The 19,300-nt window shown below is 39.4% G+C and overlaps 2 protein-coding genes across 2 annotated transcripts in view; one reads left to right on the forward strand and one right to left on the reverse strand.

The window, feature by feature from the left end:
- Positions 1 to 8,045, forward strand: part of LOC134877903 (ras-related protein Rab-26-like) — a 38,939-nt gene extending 30,894 nt beyond the window's left edge. Inside the window, exons 6-9 of the mRNA XM_063903579.1 lie at positions 4,320 to 4,385; positions 5,074 to 5,130; positions 5,922 to 5,998; positions 6,483 to 8,045. Of these exons, the coding sequence (XP_063759649.1) occupies positions 4,320 to 4,385; positions 5,074 to 5,130; positions 5,922 to 5,998; positions 6,483 to 6,582 (300 nt within the window). The 3' untranslated portion in view covers positions 6,583 to 8,045. The remainder of the gene's footprint in view (positions 1 to 4,319; positions 4,386 to 5,073; positions 5,131 to 5,921; positions 5,999 to 6,482) is intronic.
- Positions 7,352 to 19,099, reverse strand: LOC134877902 (arf-GAP with dual PH domain-containing protein 1-like). The gene is made up of 11 exons (XM_063903577.1): positions 18,769 to 19,099; positions 15,876 to 16,006; positions 15,021 to 15,112; positions 14,076 to 14,158; positions 10,962 to 11,074; positions 10,623 to 10,769; positions 10,179 to 10,262; positions 9,837 to 9,899; positions 9,687 to 9,758; positions 9,210 to 9,438; positions 7,352 to 9,118 (listed from the first exon to the last, which is right to left on the reverse strand). The coding sequence occupies exons 1-11, from the start codon at positions 18,857 to 18,859 to the stop codon at positions 9,090 to 9,092; spliced, it is 1,134 nt and encodes a 377-aa protein (XP_063759647.1). The 5' UTR covers positions 18,860 to 19,099; the 3' UTR covers positions 7,352 to 9,089.
- Between the last annotated feature and the right edge of the window lie 201 nt (positions 19,100 to 19,300).

Below are 19,300 nucleotides of genomic sequence, written 5' to 3' on the forward strand. Positions count from 1 at the left end.
AACTTGGGTCAACGCGCACTGCCACGCTTTTATGAGGTTTATTTGTTTTCACCGGTATAAACCTATCGCTGATTGAAAGACATAGGTTTAGGGTCAGTGGTTCTGTTGACAGCTGACACCTGAGACAGGTGAGGATCGTTCCTCTATACCCGTCTCACTCTCAATGCAGCTTTTCAGAGCACATCAGTCATCCAGACATATCTCACACCCATGTTTGCTAGCAGACAGACGGTTCAGCTGCTATTATATAAACATTAAAACCTGTCTATTTCATGTCTTCCATGTCTCTCTCAGGCCACAGAAATCATCCTACGATCTGTTGTATTCAGTGTTATTTGTTTCTATCTTATAATGTGAAGAACTATTATACAAAAGGGACTTGATTACGTGATATTTTATGTGCCTATTAAATCTGTGGAAAGAAACACACTTAAAGGCCTTTCACATATGTCAACAAGCAGATCTGAAAATGTCAATGCCAGAATTGTGAACCCTGGTTTTGTATAAATTAAATATTGATGTGTACCTGCATGAACGTCTGACAGGATTTCTCATCCTTGTGTGTCAGATTGTGACATCATGTAACTGAGCTGCCTTGCGGAGCTTAAACCTACTCTCAGGGGAGAAGTCCTACTTTCTCCTTGCACTCCTCTATGGCTCAGTGCCTGATGTTGGAAGCAAACTTCTGTACCCTGTCTGCTGAGGAAATACTCGGATCAAAGCTTAGCAAGAATAGCATTGTCACCCATAGCGAATCTGCTTAGACAAAAGTGCGACAGAGGGAAACTTGGGTCATATGGAAAGACTCTCTGAGGCTCCCCGATGAAGTTTAGTCACATTCGTTATTGTACTCAGCAAAGTGTGACCTGAGTTTGAATAGGATTCAAAGAGAGTATACAGTATAGGTGTTGTCAGTGATCAGAGAACATTTGGGAATACAAGGACACATCATTCAGATTTTCTGGGAATGTAAAATATTTTTTAGTGAATGGAGCTTAATATAGCGCCACATGTCGTTATCACTTGATTTCAGCTTATATGTTTGTACAACAATGAAACCCTCTTTTTTATCTTGGTCATACATGTACAGTACACAATATAGCACACACAAGAAATTTTGGAGCAGTGGGCAGCTATTGTACAGCACCCGGGGAGCTGTCGTGCGGCGGTTCAGTGCCTTGCCGAAGGCACCTCTGCAGAACTGCCGAGGTGCACAAGCTAGCTATCATTTAAAAAATATGCAAGCTAGCTATCATTTAAAAGTGCCTATACATAACCTGTGTTTAGGTTCTGATACCTTCATTTGAGAAATAGCAACATTTTTGAACACAGACCACCAAGTCAAAGATCCTATATGTTGAATGTGAAATTTAAACTATCAAATTGTAGGATTAGAAAAAAGATTAGTTAGACCTGCTGTTGGTTTTGGTAGGTAAACAACAAAGATGAAGTGTTCCTCTACCAGCAGATCTGACTAGTCGTGTCGACAGAGAAGGACAGAGCTCCGCTTTTTCATCTCATTGACAACAAACGAAAAACAGGCAACATCAGAAGTACCCTCACAAACCTCCGCCGGTGACAACTCGTCACACCAATGTGACGCCGCAGCAGCCAGCAGCTGTCTGCCTTGCTTTTATCTTCCCTCCTCTGTAAGATAGATCTTTTGGTCTTGTCTTTCACTGTCACTGTCTGTCTCTCCCTCTTGCTGCCTTTTGGCACCCTCTCTGTCCCTGTAACATCTCTGGCTCTCTCTCCCTCTGTCACATCGGCCTCTCTGCCTTCTTTATTATCGTCTCTTACTTCTACAGTTGAACAGTGTGAGTTTCAGTGATGTATTTTAGCTTTATGAAATGTGGTTCAACAGGTTACTTTGCACAACATTCTAAAAGTTGCACGAAACAATTAGAATCATACATTGATGGTTCTTCTGTCACATATTGGGATCTGCAGGTTTTATGGCTGTAAAACACTGTCCCTCCAGATCCTCATGTTTCAAGCTTTGTTGACATTGTTTGGAGGAGAGACCTACAACACTATGTCACTGTTTGTTCAGCTTCTCACAGCAACGTAATGGCTCTCAGAGATGGGCTGGTCATCACAGTATCATTCTCTATGTACGCTTGTTTACTCACCACTTGTTAGAGTCTGGTGTCTTAATGCAGTTGTTTTTTTGAGCATCAACTAACAGAACATATAAACGCACTAACATATCTTATCTCCCTCGTATTCAAATGACAATACCTAAATCACACTGAATTGATCTGTTGTCGCTGTTCAGTTTTTGTACTTGTCATTCTTCTCCTGCGATCGATGATAATAGGAGACCTAAATTCTCCTGGATGGGAGTGACAAGTGACATCTTCTGGAATAACTGTTGAATCTAAGAAATTACCCGTGTGGGAGTGCCAGCTGAATGATCTCATTACGAGCTATGGTTTATAAACACTTCATCAGTAATCATGGCATATGGAGAGAATCACTGAGGCAAGCTGTCAAATTCATGTGGGAGAGGGAAATGTGCAAAGGGTGGGGGGGGTAGATGAACAACCTTTTAAAACAAAGGCCAAACGTTCACAGCAGTAGGTTCATTTGAATGATACAAGTTTCCTCATACAAACAGGTTATGTAAAAGCATGAACAGACTTCAAAGACAAGCCATTTTCAATTATGGCAAACAGTTGACAGAACCTTGACAAGCAATGTAATTATGCATGAAGCAGGTAATTACCCACATGGAAAATGCTTCTCGTGACATTCCACTCCTTTAGCACAATGATGAAAACCAAATTCAGACGAGCAAATGCAATATATTGTTAGCTATCTCAGAAGATCAGAGGGCTCAACTAGACCGTATTTCTATTCTCTTTTAATGTCCCTCTTAATCTGCCCTCCACTCCCCACAGGTGGAGCTTACTGTCTTATTAAGGAAACTGGGTGAAACGTCTGTCAAACCACCAGACCTCTCTGCCCTCATTAAACCCAAAGCACATCACATTACAAACCCGATGCAGCATTGAGTTGAAGGATACACAATAAACTAGAGGATTGGTAAATGATAATAGACAGGTGATCAAACAAACAGTTTTTCCTTACATCTGTATTTTTTATTTGTGTGTATTTTCTTTTAAACGGTGTTCAGCTAAACACTTTCTCTCTTTTCAAATGTCGTCTTCTCCCTTGTGAGTAATAAGCATTTGGACTCAGGCAGTAAGTCCCTCACGTTCACAGTTGGAAGTATGATGGGGTGCTAACTAAAATGCAGATATTATATTTATTAGCACCTGTGGGTGAGAGCACTTGTCATTCAATGCTAATCGTGTGAGCCTGTAGAGGGCCATGCATCATTCTGTTGGATGTGTGTCATTGACTTGGGGAAGGCTCGAGGCTCCACTGTTAGCATGTGAGGGGGTTTAACTACGTCTGAATACAAGGAGATGCTGGGAGAAGGTATTAAAGATGATTGATATATTGCCTACTGTTTGTATTAAGTATTACAATTGACGCATGCACAGTCTACTTAACCTCTCTTATATGCAGGCAGCCTTGCACACACACTGCTCATCTCATCTCCTGTCCTTTAACATCACTTTTGGCTTGAGGTGACCCCGGGGAAATCCCTTGCGAATACAGTGTCATCACTAATTCATTACAGAGGACTTGTTCCAAAGATGCTCTGGAGAAGGACTACCAAAGGAAAGGACAATTAATCACCACAGTCGGAAATCGAATGTGGAGTCATTCACTGTGGCACAATTAAGCGTTGTGCTGAGATGAGGGATATCATTTCAGCAAGTGGCGTTTGCAGGTGTCTGTCTGAACTGATTAAAGCTCGCTCACTATGACTGAATGCTTTAAGTGCTGTTGGCCCCATACAGTCAGAAGTGCATTTTGTTTGCCCATAAAGCTTTCCCTTGTGTGCGAACTGTAGTTAAGGCAGGAAGGATGGCGCAGACAGGTGTTGATTAAACTGAGTGTGACAGAAACTCTCTCTCTGTGTTTCTCTTTCTCAGATAGTTGCTTTATCTTTTTATCTTGGTCCTTGCTTACAATTTCTTTTCTTTCCATTTGTTTTCTTCCTTAGCTTTCCTCATCTTTTTTCTGATTAATAAATTAATTGCTCATGCTTGTCCTTGACAAGTCCCAGATGAGGTTTTCCTTCCCAAAACCATTTTTATGTGTATTGCATATCTTCGTCTTTCTTGTGTCTTCTCAGGTTTCAGTTTGTTTTGCTCTCATGATGTCTCTCTGCCTGTCTAACAGCTCCTCTGTCTTCTCTCTCTCTCTCTCTCTGTCGTCTCTTTGTCATGTATTTTTTACAGGCATGGCTGACTGAAATCCATGAATACGCTCAACAGGATGTGGTGCTCATGCTGCTTGGAAACAAGGCAAGGCATTGTGGGAACGATAGAAGAAATATTCTAGATACAGTCACACTATATACGGTTGATCAAACTTAAATACTATATATTTAATTGTTTACCTTTTCTTTGAGAGAATGCTGTGAGGACAAATTAACCTGTGATACATTTCTTGGATAACTCTAGCAATATTCTATATTTTTCAAAAATGAATTGAACTCATAAATAAATAGCCTGTTGTCCATTAATCAAAGGTCTGATATACGTAGCTTTTCCCTATGTGCTGTAGAGATGCAATGTTATCCAAAAGCTATCATCTCTCCAATCACAATCAGACTTATTCTTTCCAAGCAAACAACATTTGACAATATCTCAGCCTGCTAATTTGCAAATATCACTGTTACACCTTTTTTTAATATATATATATATATAATGCCATTCACATCCCTCCATCTGAGCCGAGAGCAGATGTCTCTGCGTTGGAGCTCTGTCGTCTTTTAGTCCCTAACACTCCGTATTGGCGCCTAATTAGCATCCTGAGAGTCAATCATGACTCATTAGCTGCCATCAGACCTGAACACCAGGAAAGGCTCGTATGTAAACTGTGGACAAATAGCGAGCAGATCTGTGTGTGAGGGGGTGGATGTTGTGGTTTTTTCGCACTGATGTTGATGCGCGACGCCTGAGTGTGACATTGTTTTTCTTGTCTCACCAGGCTGATGCCACTCATGAGAGGGTGGTGAAGAGAGAAGATGGTGAGAGGCTGGCAAAGGTGAATTATAGTGAATCCACAGATTTATCCTTTGTCATTTTTTAACCGCATTTGAATGGATGATTTAATTTCTATGGCAGATGAGAAGATTAGGAATGTTAAAGAAAGGTGGGATTATCCAGAGATGATTTCAATTTCTTTCTGCTCTCTGAGGAAAATGATCCACCTGCAAACCAATAGGATAGATACATCAAAGAAAGACTCCTCAGATCTGCGGAGCTAGATTATTATCAATTTTCTGCCTTGTCATTTTCTATAAAGGTTGTAAGACCTTCTGCAGAAGATGTATTCATCATGCGGGTCATACACGGTTTAGTCCTGGTTGGCACGAATACAAGCACAAAGCACTAAAACCAGAAGCAAGTATTTATTTTCATCCATCTCCATGACTGTTGCTTCACCGCATGCACACAGAACAAATAGCAGAGATTCCCCCAAGAAGTGGGAGCAATAAAGTGCCACCAAGTTACTTCAGACTCAGACTGGAAGGGAAAGAGGTACATCAGTTATCATCGCTGTGGGCTGAGATAAATTCCCCTGAAGTGGGAAAGCTGGGAGACAAATTTATCACATCTATGCTGGATTTATCCAAAGTAAACTTGTTCACTGTTGAGCTGCAAAAGTTCTGTTGTGAACTTTTGAATACTTTTTTTTGTTTTAGTCTTAATTCAAACAAAGGTAAATGGAGTCTCAGTGAAGCAGGAGTCTGTTAAAAAGTGTAAATAATCGTGCATATTTTTGAGTCTTCTGAGCTGGTTCCAACAATAACTGTCGGTGCTTTCACTGTGCAGGAATTCGGAGTTCCTTTCATGGAGACCAGCGCCAGGTCAGGTCTCAACGTAGAGCTGGCCTTCACTGGTGTCGCTAAGTGAGTATCATTCCCTGTACAAGTGTTGTGGATCAGTCTGATTTAACACGTGTTTCTTCTTTTTAATCTACTTCATATTTGAATATACAATGATGCCAAGATCTGACAGCAAAGTACTGTCATTAAGGAACATAATAATGTGTTTGTGAGGTGTTATTTTATTTTTCCAAACTTGCTAACTTTTCTACTCCAGACAAACAAAAACATATATTGGTGAAACACTTTACAACATTTCTTAAAATTCAGACTGTTGTTATTAAAATAGTTTTTTTTATTTTTGGTTTAACTGCTTGACACATAATGACATCTACTTCGCTGTGAAGCTCATTCTCATTTGCATTTCATATGCTTCATCCCAATAAGCAATGCATAACACTTTCCCTACATTAGTTTTTTGAGAAACATAAGGCACAAAATGATACTTTAAAGTGTTGACGTTGGCTCTCTTTTATTTACATTCACCTTATCTTCTCTCTTGTCTCAGGGAGCTGAAGCATCGGTCTATAAAGGATCCCAGTGAGAAGTTTAAGCTCCAGGAGTATGTAAACAAGGAGATGAAGACCACCGGATGCTGCAGGTCTTAAAGCCTGCCCTTGTCAACCTCTGGATCTGAGAGCATGTGTATTCATGTGCGTGGATCACTCATGTTCGTACTCTAAGTTTTCCTATCTGGCCTGATCAGAGATAAGAGTCAGCGCGAGCGAGGTATAAATCTTTTTGCCCTTCATTTTTCTCCACCCTCAAATCGCCCTCCATCTGTTGTTCTGCACTCCTCTCACTGCCCTACTCTGAATTGTCTGTCCTGCTTGTCCTCGATCATCTCCATTCTGCAGCTGTGAAAGTAGCCCCATGTTGTGGTTTGCAAAAGATGAATATAAACGCTGCATACCTCAGTTATTAAAATATTAATGGACATTTTCTTCCGTAACTGTAGCTGCATGACATTTTTTTAACCCAGCATTGAATCGGGCACCTACCTTTGCATTATCCTGTGTAGGTTTAATTGAACCATAATTTGTGGTCTGTTTAAAATATACCTTGTTTTGTAATGCTATTTATTTCTTACATCCATTTCAAATGTCAGTTACAATTCTGGTTGAATGTTGTCTTGTTGAAGCGCGTGTGGATGAATGTTCATATAATAGATGTATAATGATGTGTGTTTGGTCCATGGTCGTTTGTTAATTTCAGTAAATAAACAGGTTCCCTGGAGCCAGTTTAGCTCACCAGCATAAACTCAATCGAAGCATTTCCATGATTCAGCTGTGTATAAAGGGAAATGGGTCTTACTTTTAGTCATTTTTATTGCTATTCTGCATACAAAGATATGATGTAAAAAAGAGCATCATGAGCCACGTTGAAGTATTTTATTAGATTTCAATTCATGCTAATGAAATATACAGTAGTTCAAACAAGCATTCAAAAACATGGCAGTGCATGGGTCACAGCACCTTAAACATTTCGGTATTTTAGTTGTTACATTGTTTGAATCAGGCTCTTACAAACATGATGTAAAACATTTATTTGCATGTAAAAAAAAAAGTAACTGCAGCGAATAGCACTTTAGATGGTAGATTCGAGTATGTGTGCAATTTTGGGGGTATATTGGGGAAATGAAGACCTACAGTATGTTGCCTACAGTATTGTATGCGACACACAGATGTGTATATTTCTCGTTTTATTTGTAGTAAAGGGTGTAACATTTAGTAGGCAGCTTTTTTTCCCATTCATGAATACATAAATGGGGTAGATAGTGCCATGCTTTTTGAAATTTTCGTATGTTTCTTATAATCTGTTCACAGGATTTAATCTGTTCTTTGTAAAAGAAGCGTAGACCTCTTTTTATACAATTTGCTTTGGTAGATTTCATCTTAGGTTTAGAAACTGGTAATCTCTGTACAGTGTGTACTGTACATTTTCATATTTCTTGAATCTTGATGTTCACAGTAATGTATTATTGGTTTCACTACTTTTCAATGTGCAACTTGTTTCCTGTAACTGAAAGTTAACTACAATAAAACACAGGGAATGTGGCTTTTATCCTTAATGATGACCCTATTTCAGTTTTACGTGAACAATTTTGCAGTGATCTCAGAGCATGAATAACAAAATGGTGTGTGGTGGAGAATAAGGTGTTGCTTGGTGACACTAAAACAGGGCTCTTAGTTTTATATAAAGACCTTGCTGCCACAACCCAATACGGCGCAAAAGCATCTGCACACCTGTCTCTTGTGCACTTAGTCACCGGTTGATGGAGATTACAACCACCTTAAGTTTTGCGTGTATGGGGTAAATAATAATACATATTATTTATGAAGGCGTCTTTCAAGGCTCTCAAGGTCTTAGCAAGTTTAAAGCTTGTCCTTTGTCTCCCTCTGCTGGATAAATAATTATATCACTTGAAAGTCAATACTTAGAAAAAAGGATCACAATATTTACTGTTTACAAAATGAATTAAATTCTTAAAAGTAATTGAAAAAATAATAATCATAGCAGTTAATATTAAGCTGCCTGAATATGTAAAACTAAAAAGCAAAAATAAAGTAAACCTGCAGTGCTTGGCACTTGTATATTAAAAGCTGCATATAGCAAATCAGACGGTTAGGAAAATAAATACATTGAGTATTAAATATTGTACCCCAACTTGAAAATAAAAGAGAATATACAGACCATGTTTGTATTATTCCTTATTTATCATTACAGTTCTTTGTCAGATAATTAGTTTGCATATTACTGTCCAGAAGGGATCTGGTTGGTTGAAATGCAAGGCTACTAAAGTTGTATTAAACATTGAAGTATTTAAAGTAATTATACTGACAACATAGAAAACTTATTTTGACATCTGAGCAGCAGCAATTCCGATTCCTTCAAGCAATCTTTTGTAATTACGGTCAAGATGACTGACGTCTTTCAAGTATATACTGTAGGTCACACCACACAGATGAGGGAGCTGGGAGGCTAAAGATTTCACCTTCAGGTCTTATTCTTTGTCTTTATGAAGACTTCAGTTATGAAGAAAAAAACATATCTCAGGCCCTTCTCTTCTTCCCGCTCCACTACCTGCACCAACAAGTCGTCAGACACTACGAAGTCATGGTTTGTGCTTAAAGTAGGCCTCCACTGCAGAGGGAATAGAACCAAATGTATATCAGACTCCAACAATGAGGGAGAAAAGAGCTAATGAATTATTTGACATGGTTGTTTAACTCACCTGCATACTCCTGAGGCTGCATTGGTCTGTTTATGATAGTCTGAAATGCAGCGATCCAGTCTTTCTGATCCTCTTCAGTCTCACACGCACAGAGAAACTTCCTGTCTGGGGTAACTATGGTGATTCCAAACTGCCAATGGTAGCCCTGGATGCTCGGGGGGAGGCCGCGGAGCACGGTGTAGCTGTTTTCCCTACTACCAATGAAGACCTCGCCTCGCGCATAGGCATCCTGGCAGTACAGTGAGGAACACAGAGTTTAATCATCTTCAATGAAGCAAAAAAGCTGCTCTGTAGTTTTCACTAAAAGGAGCGTAAGCCAAAGCTAGATTTATCTAGGTAGATCTAATGGGAAAAACAAATGTCTAATGTGTTTTTTGAGACATTTTCCCTTCAAACTGAGTAATGCAAAGTAGGCAGAGCACTATCTGCTGGTCACATACGCATACAGGGGTTTATTCAGGCAAGCAGTTTTAATACCAGAGGATCTTTGAAGTACATGAGCCTCCTGTCGTCCATCGAGAACCATCTCTTCTTGAAGCCCTCTGTGTGCTGGTGGTCAGAGACATGTTGTATTAGCTCAATTACTCATTTGTAAAAAAGTATTCCATTAAGAGAAAACTGCATTACCTTCGGACCCGTCTTCTCCATGTAACCTTCCTTTATGTAGTTCCTTGTTAGCCTTTGCAACAACTAGACAAACAAAAAAGTGAATAAGTATTCCCAGAGTGTGTGTTTGTGTATGTATGCAGGCCCCAAGACAGATTCACAGCTATACTGTGGCAAAACATTTTTATTTAACTACTATTATTTATTATTTAACTACTAAGTATTTCTGTTGGGTTTTTATTTGCTAAGTCCGGCAATCAAAAAAGCATTACTAGTCATTTTTTATTGCAGAAAGTAATGCAAAAAAGGTATTCTCAGCCTCAACTGTATATGTATGTGTGTATGTAGATGTACTGTACTCACATCAGCTTTGGAAGCTCCTGGAAAAGCCACCTGCAGGTAGTGAAACCTGGCAGCTCTAATGGCATTGAACCAGTCCACCATTTCCTTGAAGAAAGGACATCAGGACTTTCAGTGACTCTTACTAAAGAATATTCTGCTCAGTCACACAATTTGCCGTATTAATCCAGAAATACCCCAGCAATACATTAGGCACACATTACAAGATAAATGTAGCTGTTTTCTAAATGGCATTCTTAAAAGCTCTAACCCCATCTCGTATTATGCGTTACGAGTAATGGAAAGCCTTTAGCTAGCAAGTTTTATAACAGTAATATGTTCTAATACACAGCCTTGTAATGACGAGCCATTTCCACTAGAGGAACTCGTGTACCTTTTCTTGCGTCCTCAGAAACACTCCTGCTCTTTTCTTCCCCCACAAAAAAAACCAACAACACTGGGCCTCACCTTTCCATCCTCCTGGTAAATGAATATATTCCTAGTGCTGTTGTCCTTCAAATAAGTTATCTGCAGGCCGTTGTTAACCCCGATTTTTGTTGGCTGGAAGGTGGCATTCAAAGAGCTGATCTTCATTATCGCTTTGGGCTCTCTGGCCTACCGAAAGGAAAACATATTTAGAAAAAGCCCTGGCTCTTTCAACATTCGTATCCAAATGATCTCATAATATATATGTGTGTATATGTATATATATATATATATATATATATATATAGCTATATATAATAGAAAAGAATGGAGATCACTGCATATCTTCAGAGAGTGACTAATGTGTTATAAAACACTCACATCATTCTTGTTGAAGTACTTCAAAACACCTTCCCGTTCGGACAGAATGAATTTCCGGCTGAGGAACTGTCCGTTGTCTCTGCCTCGTTTCCATAGAAACCCCTCTCTGTAGCCTGCCAGGGGGGGGGGGGGGGGGCAACAAGGGTCCCGTTACAGTTACAGAGAGCATTAGTGTAGAGAGAGCACACATATTTAGACAAAACAACAATTACCATTCCACAAATTTAATTCACACAGAATGCTAATGCTTACATGTTGATCATTAATAATACCGTGCACTTAAACTGCAATGTTTCATTACGCAGCAGCGATCATTTGGGGGGTTAAGAGATCTTTAAGCATGTACTTGTATAAGTGACACTGGTCTAGAAACAATAGAGACCACTGAAAGCTTCTACGTTACAAAGACCTGTCATATTGTTGATGCACTTTTAGCTTTTGTGGTCAACGTTCTCAGAAGCTCAGTGTTGAGAGGAAGCCCCTCTAATTCTGCTCGCTCCCTACAAGCCTGAACATTACTAAAAGAAACTTCTCACACACACACACACACACACACACACACACACACACACACACACACACACACACACACACACACACACACACACACACACACACACACACACACACACAAACACAAGAAATGCATCATCATTGCTCTATGTTCAACGGCCAATATAGATCCACAAACTTACTGGCACAAATCAACACCATAGCAATATTCAACAAATTCAACAATTATTATTATTGTTATTATTTATTTCATTTCATTTCTATTTGTTCCGCTCATGATGGTGCAGAACATAAGAAAAAAAAAGAAAAGAAAATCTATTCACATTCAAAACACAACTCTATTTATCATGTGCGAAAAGGAGCAGGGAGAAGAACACATCTTATTTTGCCTGCCCCTTACTCAAAACATAAGTAAACAATCAAAATAGATGATCTGTCAATTATGGTTACTTACAACAAATACTTACAGTAACGTGAGAAAAGAAACAAGCGACATACACACTAATTCACAATCAACTAAGGAAACAGATTACCTGCCACTTCATAAAGTTTAGTTACTTTTTTTATACATCTTCTTGAACTGAAAAATATTCATACAACCCTTTAAATCATTCTGTAGACAATTCCACAGTTTGACTCCAACCACTGAAATACACATCTGCTTTAATTGTCCCTTCCTTGCTTCTTTGTACAGTAATAAAGTAGTCATGACGTGGGATGTACACAGCAGTACATTTCTGGAGAAACTGATTCATCAATCATTCATGGTTTGCTCCTCCACTAAGAGGAAGGGGGTCAGAATGTGGAGAGGAGAACAAGAGAGTTCATTCACTGTTACAACAGGGTGTTAAATATTTACAGACACTTGAGAGAAAATAGCAAGTTTTGGACCAGAGTGTATGTCTTTCTTCAGGTCCTCTACATATCAGGGACCTTCCTTCCTGGCCTAAAATCTAAAAGTAATGTGATATAGAATACTTGATCACAAAAGAAGCCATTCTCCCTTTGTGGCAAAGACACAGAGCCACATGCTCCAAAGCCTCTGCACAGCTCAACACAAGAGGCCATTGACAAAGAAGGAGAGACAGAGTGGAAGAGTTTGACCGTCATGAGACTCAGGTAATATCTTTGATACCTTAAAGTCAGGTGTTTCCTTTCCATATTTTTTTTCAGGCTCCCCCCCCCCCCCCCCATTCAGTTCACAGTGAAGGCATAACTGAAATGATCTAATGATATTTTGCCTGAAGAAGCAAGAGGTTGCCCAATTGTTACCCTATTACAACATTAATGTGACGAACACTGTAGTCCTAAAAATAACAAAACCCTTTCGGGAGGGTGTGGAGAAACATGTCTTCCAAATGTTCAACGGAAGAATGACCACAAAACATGTCTTCGATAAGCTTAACTGACTCTATGTTGCACAACTTCCTGTTTCTGGCACAAAAGGAACAAAGGGAAGCACTCAATAAAACCTGATAGAAGGCGTATTTGGTGACTATCTTTATCAGGAAAAACATATCACACATTACAGACATGTCTGACTTTAATGACAGCATACAGTTTCTAGCCTTTTAAACCCTAGTAAATTCAGTTTCACAAAATGTCTCTGAAGTTGAGTTCACAATGATTATAAATAATGGTAAATAGCAATAAATGCAAACGCGGATGGCTGCTTAGGTGTTGCGGTGCGCTCTGGTTTGTCTTGTTTTTACCACTTATTTTTATTCAGTGCTAGAACTTGAAACTCCCCTAATCCAAACATTTAATGAATGGTTTATTAATGTATCATTTAGTTGCAAGCCAGTGTAGGCAAATGTATTGACCTCTGCTCAGTGCGTTCATATAGTCGAAACAGATTTCCTTACAACTGCATTAGAATATTACCAATTGTTCAAAATGGTTGGTGGTTGAGATTAACTTGTGGTCAAACACTGGAAAAACACTGATGAGTTTGTTTCTTTTAGCTGAGTAATATTTCAACTACTTGAACTCACTTAACATGGCTGTACTCAAAGGTCTTGCCTTCACCATGGATACAGCTACAAGATTCCAGAACCTCAGGAGACAATAACGGCACAATCTTTGCCAGCCAGTTTGCGGGGGCATCCATTATTGATTAGCTGAGTCTGAAATGCAGACTGGTAGGGGCTGCTGTCTCTCTTGGGTGAGGCTGCACCAGGCGAATTAACCATGAGACATCTGTCATTTGTGACACACCAGTCTCACAGACACATGATTCAGCACGAAAGATCAAGATAAGGGTTAAATAATACACATTTAGTGAGGAAGTAAACAACCTAAGGTCAATGAAAAAATAGTAAAGGGTGACATATTGTAGCCAGGCAGAAATATAGGTGGGTGTGTACAAGAAAAAGACAGGTTAAGCAGAATAAAAAGGAGGATGTGAGAAGCTGATGTTGGACACCCCTTAATGAATAAGCCTAATTGCGAAATTGTCAGTTAATAATCAGTGTATGACGCTGTTTTCCCTACCAAGGGTTCATTCAATACTGAATTGGTGGTTTTATGAGACACAAACAATGGCTTGTTTTCATAAGTAAGCAAGAAGTATAATTTGTTTGTTCAGAGATGTATTCCTACCTGCTGAGTAGGGCTCCTGCCTCTCCACACACTGGAACTCCTTCCTCTCGTACTTGGCTCGGATCCACTGTTCCCGCAGCAGCCTGCAGAACAGTTGGGAGTAGGACACTCAGCTACGACTGGTTTTGATGTTTAATCAATACCAAAGCTTCCGTGGAAGTTGAGGCTCGTAGTAAATGTCATGCATACTTTGATCAGAATCAGTGACATGGCCCATCAGCTTGTAATGATCACTGAGGCCTCATATCATCTATCATGATAAATGAATTCAACTCAACTGTTCATGTTGCTCTAATAATTATCCTTCACATTTATAAAGCATCATGCATGTACAAACACCTTGTATGGGAATGCAACTTCTTTATTCTTCTGAACAAGAAACCTCATAATTTCATCAAACTTAATCCTCATGCATCACGATATTTCATGTAATAGCTTTCTTTCCAAAATGCTCAAAGCTCTTTGCAGACACTGGATCTGCTTTTTCTCTCCTCTTCATCCAATCACCCCTTTCTTTACACTGCGTTAAACAATAATCTTTCATGAACACATTGCAGGTCTCTTCTAGTGTTAAATTGTTGCATATTGTTATTTATAGGACAGTTGGAAAAAAAACCTAGACTTAACTGTACTTCTTGGTAAAGCTATTCTTGTCATTGAGTTTTTTGCATGTTTGCCTGGCAACAATAACCACTTTTTGCCCTACTTCTAGAGAATGCATTCTTCTGCGGTACAGTAACTGCAGGCTTTTAGATGTTAACAGCAACATTTGACAGTGTTTTCACAATACATCAACTACAATATATGATCAGCGAATATTTAGAATGTCGTTAATCGCTGTTGACGCACACTCAGACTCCTATAGCTGTTCAAATTCTTGAAAAAGGAAAAGAGGTGACCTGAATCGGATGTTAAGAAAAGGGTGGAGGAAGACACATCACTCACGTGCAATCTTTGTCTGTTGGGGTGTAGAAGAAGGCAGGTACTATCTGTTCATACTTGGCCTTGGCCGCATTGTTACCCACAGACTGCATAAACTGCAGAGGCAAGGAAGAGAAATATCTGATGTTTGTAAGAGATATCAGTGCATTGTCTGTGCCTTAATGGCCTTGAGAGTGTTTTTGTGTATTTAGCTGATGTGGCGAGGAAACACACATACAAAAACACACACATAATGAGGTGATTGAAGCTCAGTGTTTGTGTAGCTGCTTCATGCCCAGAGGGAAACGGTGCTGCTGCCATGGCTGCTTCTTCTTTTGTGTATTCATCACAGAGAACACTGCTCAGCATGCATAAGCATGCAGCTAGGAAACTAACGATCACACACAAACACACTGATCAGGCGAGAAAGATGAAGAAAGGAGCACACAGAGAGAAAGAGCCGATGATAAAACAGACCAAAAACATTTTGATGCACACAGCGCTGGAAAGCAGGATGCCACAATTCATCTCGAATGGATGTATGAAGTATAAAAACAAAAACAACATATTTTCACCTTATTCTTGAATAATTTAAAGTAAGTTCTTGTTCTGAGAGTCCTGGGATTCAGAACACACACAAAGATATTGGTTGTTTCTGCCAGCTGCTGGCTCGTGCCTTTCAGCTAGGCTGAATTGAGTCTGATGACTTGTCTTATTCTTCTAAGGAGGGATGCAGGGGCTCTCTGCAAGGCGTAGAAACCAGAGGCCACAGATGTTCCCTCAAGCCACGGCAGGTCTTTTCATGTAGAACACAGAGCTTTCTACTTTGTTCATGAATTATAAAATAAATACACCTTCACAGCAGACACAAGTCCTTACCTCCACCTCAGAGGAGCTCCAGGGATCCAGAAACACAGATTTCACCTTGCTGATTTGAGCAATGTTTCTATGAAGGCCGGAGCAGTTGAGACACATAAACACTCCCAGGGTGTAGGATGCCCACTTCGGATCTGCAAAACATCATAAAGACACATGTGGATTCGCACAAAAACACTTAAAGCTCTACAACATGCTGAAACATTCATGAAGCTGATGGCTTCACCACATCTAAAGCAGGTTGAAAAAAGTAAAGAAAACACAACCTAACAGTGGTTGAGTTCAGTCTGAGGATCTGAACTTGTATTTGTGCAAGATGCCATTTGCACACATAATGTTCACATGATACATTCACACATTTTTGCTCACAGTGTGTGGCTCACTACCACCTTCAACGCCTATGCCCGAAAAACCCCGTAATGAAGACTTCTGAAATAAAGTAAATGTACTGTTACATTAAAACGGTTTATTTGCTTCATTTCAGAAGTCTTTTGCATATATGTTTCAGGACTCGTGACATTTTGCCATGTTCTCAAGATGTTTCAGCATGTGTGTGTGTGTGTGTGTGTGTGTGTGTGTGTGTGTGTGTGTGTGTGTGTGTGTGTGTGTGTGTGTGTGTGTGTGTGTGTGTGTGTGTGTGTGTGTGTGTGTACCTATATTTTCAGAATCATTAGTCACATTGACTGAAAGGTGAGATTATATTTTCCGTAATGGTTATTTTGAAACTGAGCCAGAGAGCTAGGGCACAGTCAATGACTTTGTTTCAGTGTGCCGCAGCTCTTCAACCTCCCTAAAGGGAACACACACTACAAAAATAGCATGACGACAAAAAACTGTTACTTCCTTGTGCATAATCACAAAGCTGCACACATGTGAACTGTGTCTCTGCACACAAGAGACAAGAGGCTGATGTGTAGTGAGCCACTCCCATCTTCTTTGCATTATGTGGGCCTGTTGTGGTTCAGACAGCCTGGTTAGCAGAGAAGTCACTCTCCAAGAAAACAGGATGCACAAAGTCAAATAGCCAAGGCATTGAAGTGATATGTACGGGTCCACAACATGCATGAAGAACTTTGAAATCCCTTGATAAACAATCATAAGAAGAACATATTCTGCTACTGTTTAGAAGGGGGAAAAAAGCGTAATGGTAGTATTCTTTCAAGAAAAAATAAATAAAGAATGAACAGAAATGTGCTGGCTGCATTTTCACAAAATAGAGGATTTACTGCTTTTTTTTGGATAATAAAAAGTAAATCTGTAAACTCACTATAAACTTACAATGTCTTTTGTGAATACATTTAAGACATCACCTGGATCTCATTTTCAATACGATTAGTTGGAAAAGTGAGGATTAATAATTAAAAGACTAGACTTTTGTGACTCTTTCAGGCTATAGGTGTGCCTTGTTTCAGAAACCACACCTGTTTGCCTCTGTTTTCCTTGTATGCCAATGTACTTAACTGCAGATGTTATAAGTGAAAACCAAGGTGTGATAATCAGGGTGTGAGACAACAAGTGTACATGCGATAGAAATTACACTACCATTTGAGCACACACTATAGATAAGTATTTTATATTAGCATCTATACACCAAGTACAATAATAAATGTAGTCTCTTCCTCCAACAGAACCTCTCCAAATTCGTTGCTCATATGATGTGAAGACATTCATATGTCAACTGTCGTGTATTTTATAACCATGCCTTATCTAGGCTGCACAGTCAGAGAAGAGAAAGTAAAATACTTTGTGAGGAAGTACAAGAGACACCTTGAAAGATGCCGGTTTATAGTTAACTATTTGTATTTTATAAAATCCCACAGGAATAACAATGAAGTAGGACATTCATATAGGCCAGGGGTGTCCAAACTACGGCCCGGGGCCAAATGCGGCCCGCAGGCCATTTTGAATCTGCCCCCTGCCATTTCTAAAAGTATAATGGAATATGGCCCACAAATTAAACAAATTAGCTTGTCTTATATTGTACTTCTCAAATATATATGTTGAAATATATTAATAAGCCAAATTTTCAAATAAATTCAGTCATTTCAAATTTTAAACATTTTCTAACAAATCTTAGTTGATAAAAAAAAGCCCAATAACTTATTTCTATAACAAGCTTGAAATTTAACCTTCATATTTACTCTTATTATAAGCAATCTGGGGCTTCTGCTTTAAGGAATGAGCTGCCAACAAAATAAATAAAATCCTAAAGACAGATGGGATGTAGGCTGTTGTTTTTCTGAAAGCATTTTCAAGTATTGCGCATTATTCACCAACATTTGATTTGTTTTGCTAACTTATAACTTAAGTTTTGAGACAATATTCACCTCTATAAGTGGCCCAGCTGTCCGTATCATTTTCTGTATGTGGCCCTTGGTGAAAAAAGAATGGACACTCCTGATATAGGCTATGCTACTTTGTACTTCTACTCCACTGCAATTCAGAGGTGAATGTTGTCCTTTTATTCCACTACATTGATTTTGTTCCTTTAGTTACTTTGCCGATTTGGATTAATAATGTGAAATATAATCGACACTTAAATCAGACTCTAGTTACAACTGGAGTTAATCCACAAGCTACCCTGCAGTATAGAAAGACATTCAAACTAGCTGCACTTTTACCAGCTTTGATAACACTTTGATGCATCAATAATTATAATCAAAACATATCATATATTATTCTGAAATGGACCAATCTGCATAATGAGTACTTTTTGGTACTTTTAGTATTTTGATTCTAATACTTTTGTACTTTTACTTCAGAATCATTTTGAATGCCGGACTTTCACTTGTAACAGAGTATTCCTACGCTGTGGTACTTCTACTTTTACTCAAGTAGCCTACAAGACCTGAGTACTGCCCATCAGTTTGGCGTCAGTGCCTTCCCTGCAGCCTACCTGCAGTTCCACAGTCCGCACAGTTTCCATTCCCGGGTTTTTCCAGAAGCTGCCTCAAACGCTCCCTGATCTTGTCTTGATTGGAAGCCATACTTTTAACGATTGTACTGAGACGCCTGCACAGCGGCTGAAAAGCTCAAACTCTTTTGCATCGAAAGTAAGATTCCCGCCGGCGTCTCGGTGGAGTCAATTTGTCAAAGTAACGCTCTTAAAAAACTAACAAGAAGGCTGTCATCTTTTGGCGGAGGGTGGAAGAATAATGGAGCATGTTCAGCCCGGCGTAGACGCTATGAAACCAAGCCCATTTAGACGCAACAATAAATTCCTTTAGGTTTATGTTTCTTTCTACAGAGTGAGACCTCCAGCGGTCATTGTGATTGTATGAAACGCTGGGCCTCTCAGACAGCCTGTTTACCTCCTCCTTCGATCACAGTGAAGCTAGTTTTATGTTGGATATCTGGCAACGTGTGGATAGTTAGCTCGAATAGAACTAGAAAGTAGACTAAACTCCAACAAAAAGCAGTCCTTGTTG

The sequence above is a fragment of the Eleginops maclovinus genome, chromosome 16 (assembly GCF_036324505.1).
Source record: "Eleginops maclovinus isolate JMC-PN-2008 ecotype Puerto Natales chromosome 16, JC_Emac_rtc_rv5, whole genome shotgun sequence".
Taxonomy (NCBI): Eukaryota; Metazoa; Chordata; class Actinopteri; order Perciformes; family Eleginopidae; genus Eleginops; species Eleginops maclovinus.

What these genes read in the sequence shown, in the direction of transcription:
- LOC134877902 (XM_063903577.1), bottom strand. Translation starts at nt 18,859, where the DNA reads ATGGCTTCCAATCAAGACAAGATCAGGGAGCGTTTGAGGCAGCTTCTG. An exon ending in CAGGAGCTTCCAAAGCTGAT is followed by an intron (nt 9,900 to 10,178) that starts GTGAGTACAGTA and finishes TTGTTTGTCTAG; the next exon opens with TTGTTGCAAAGGCTAACAAG. An exon ending in GCAGCCTCAGGAGTATGCAG is followed by an intron (nt 9,119 to 9,209) that starts GTGAGTTAAACA and finishes TTCCCTCTGCAG; the next exon opens with TGGAGGCCTACTTTAAGCAC.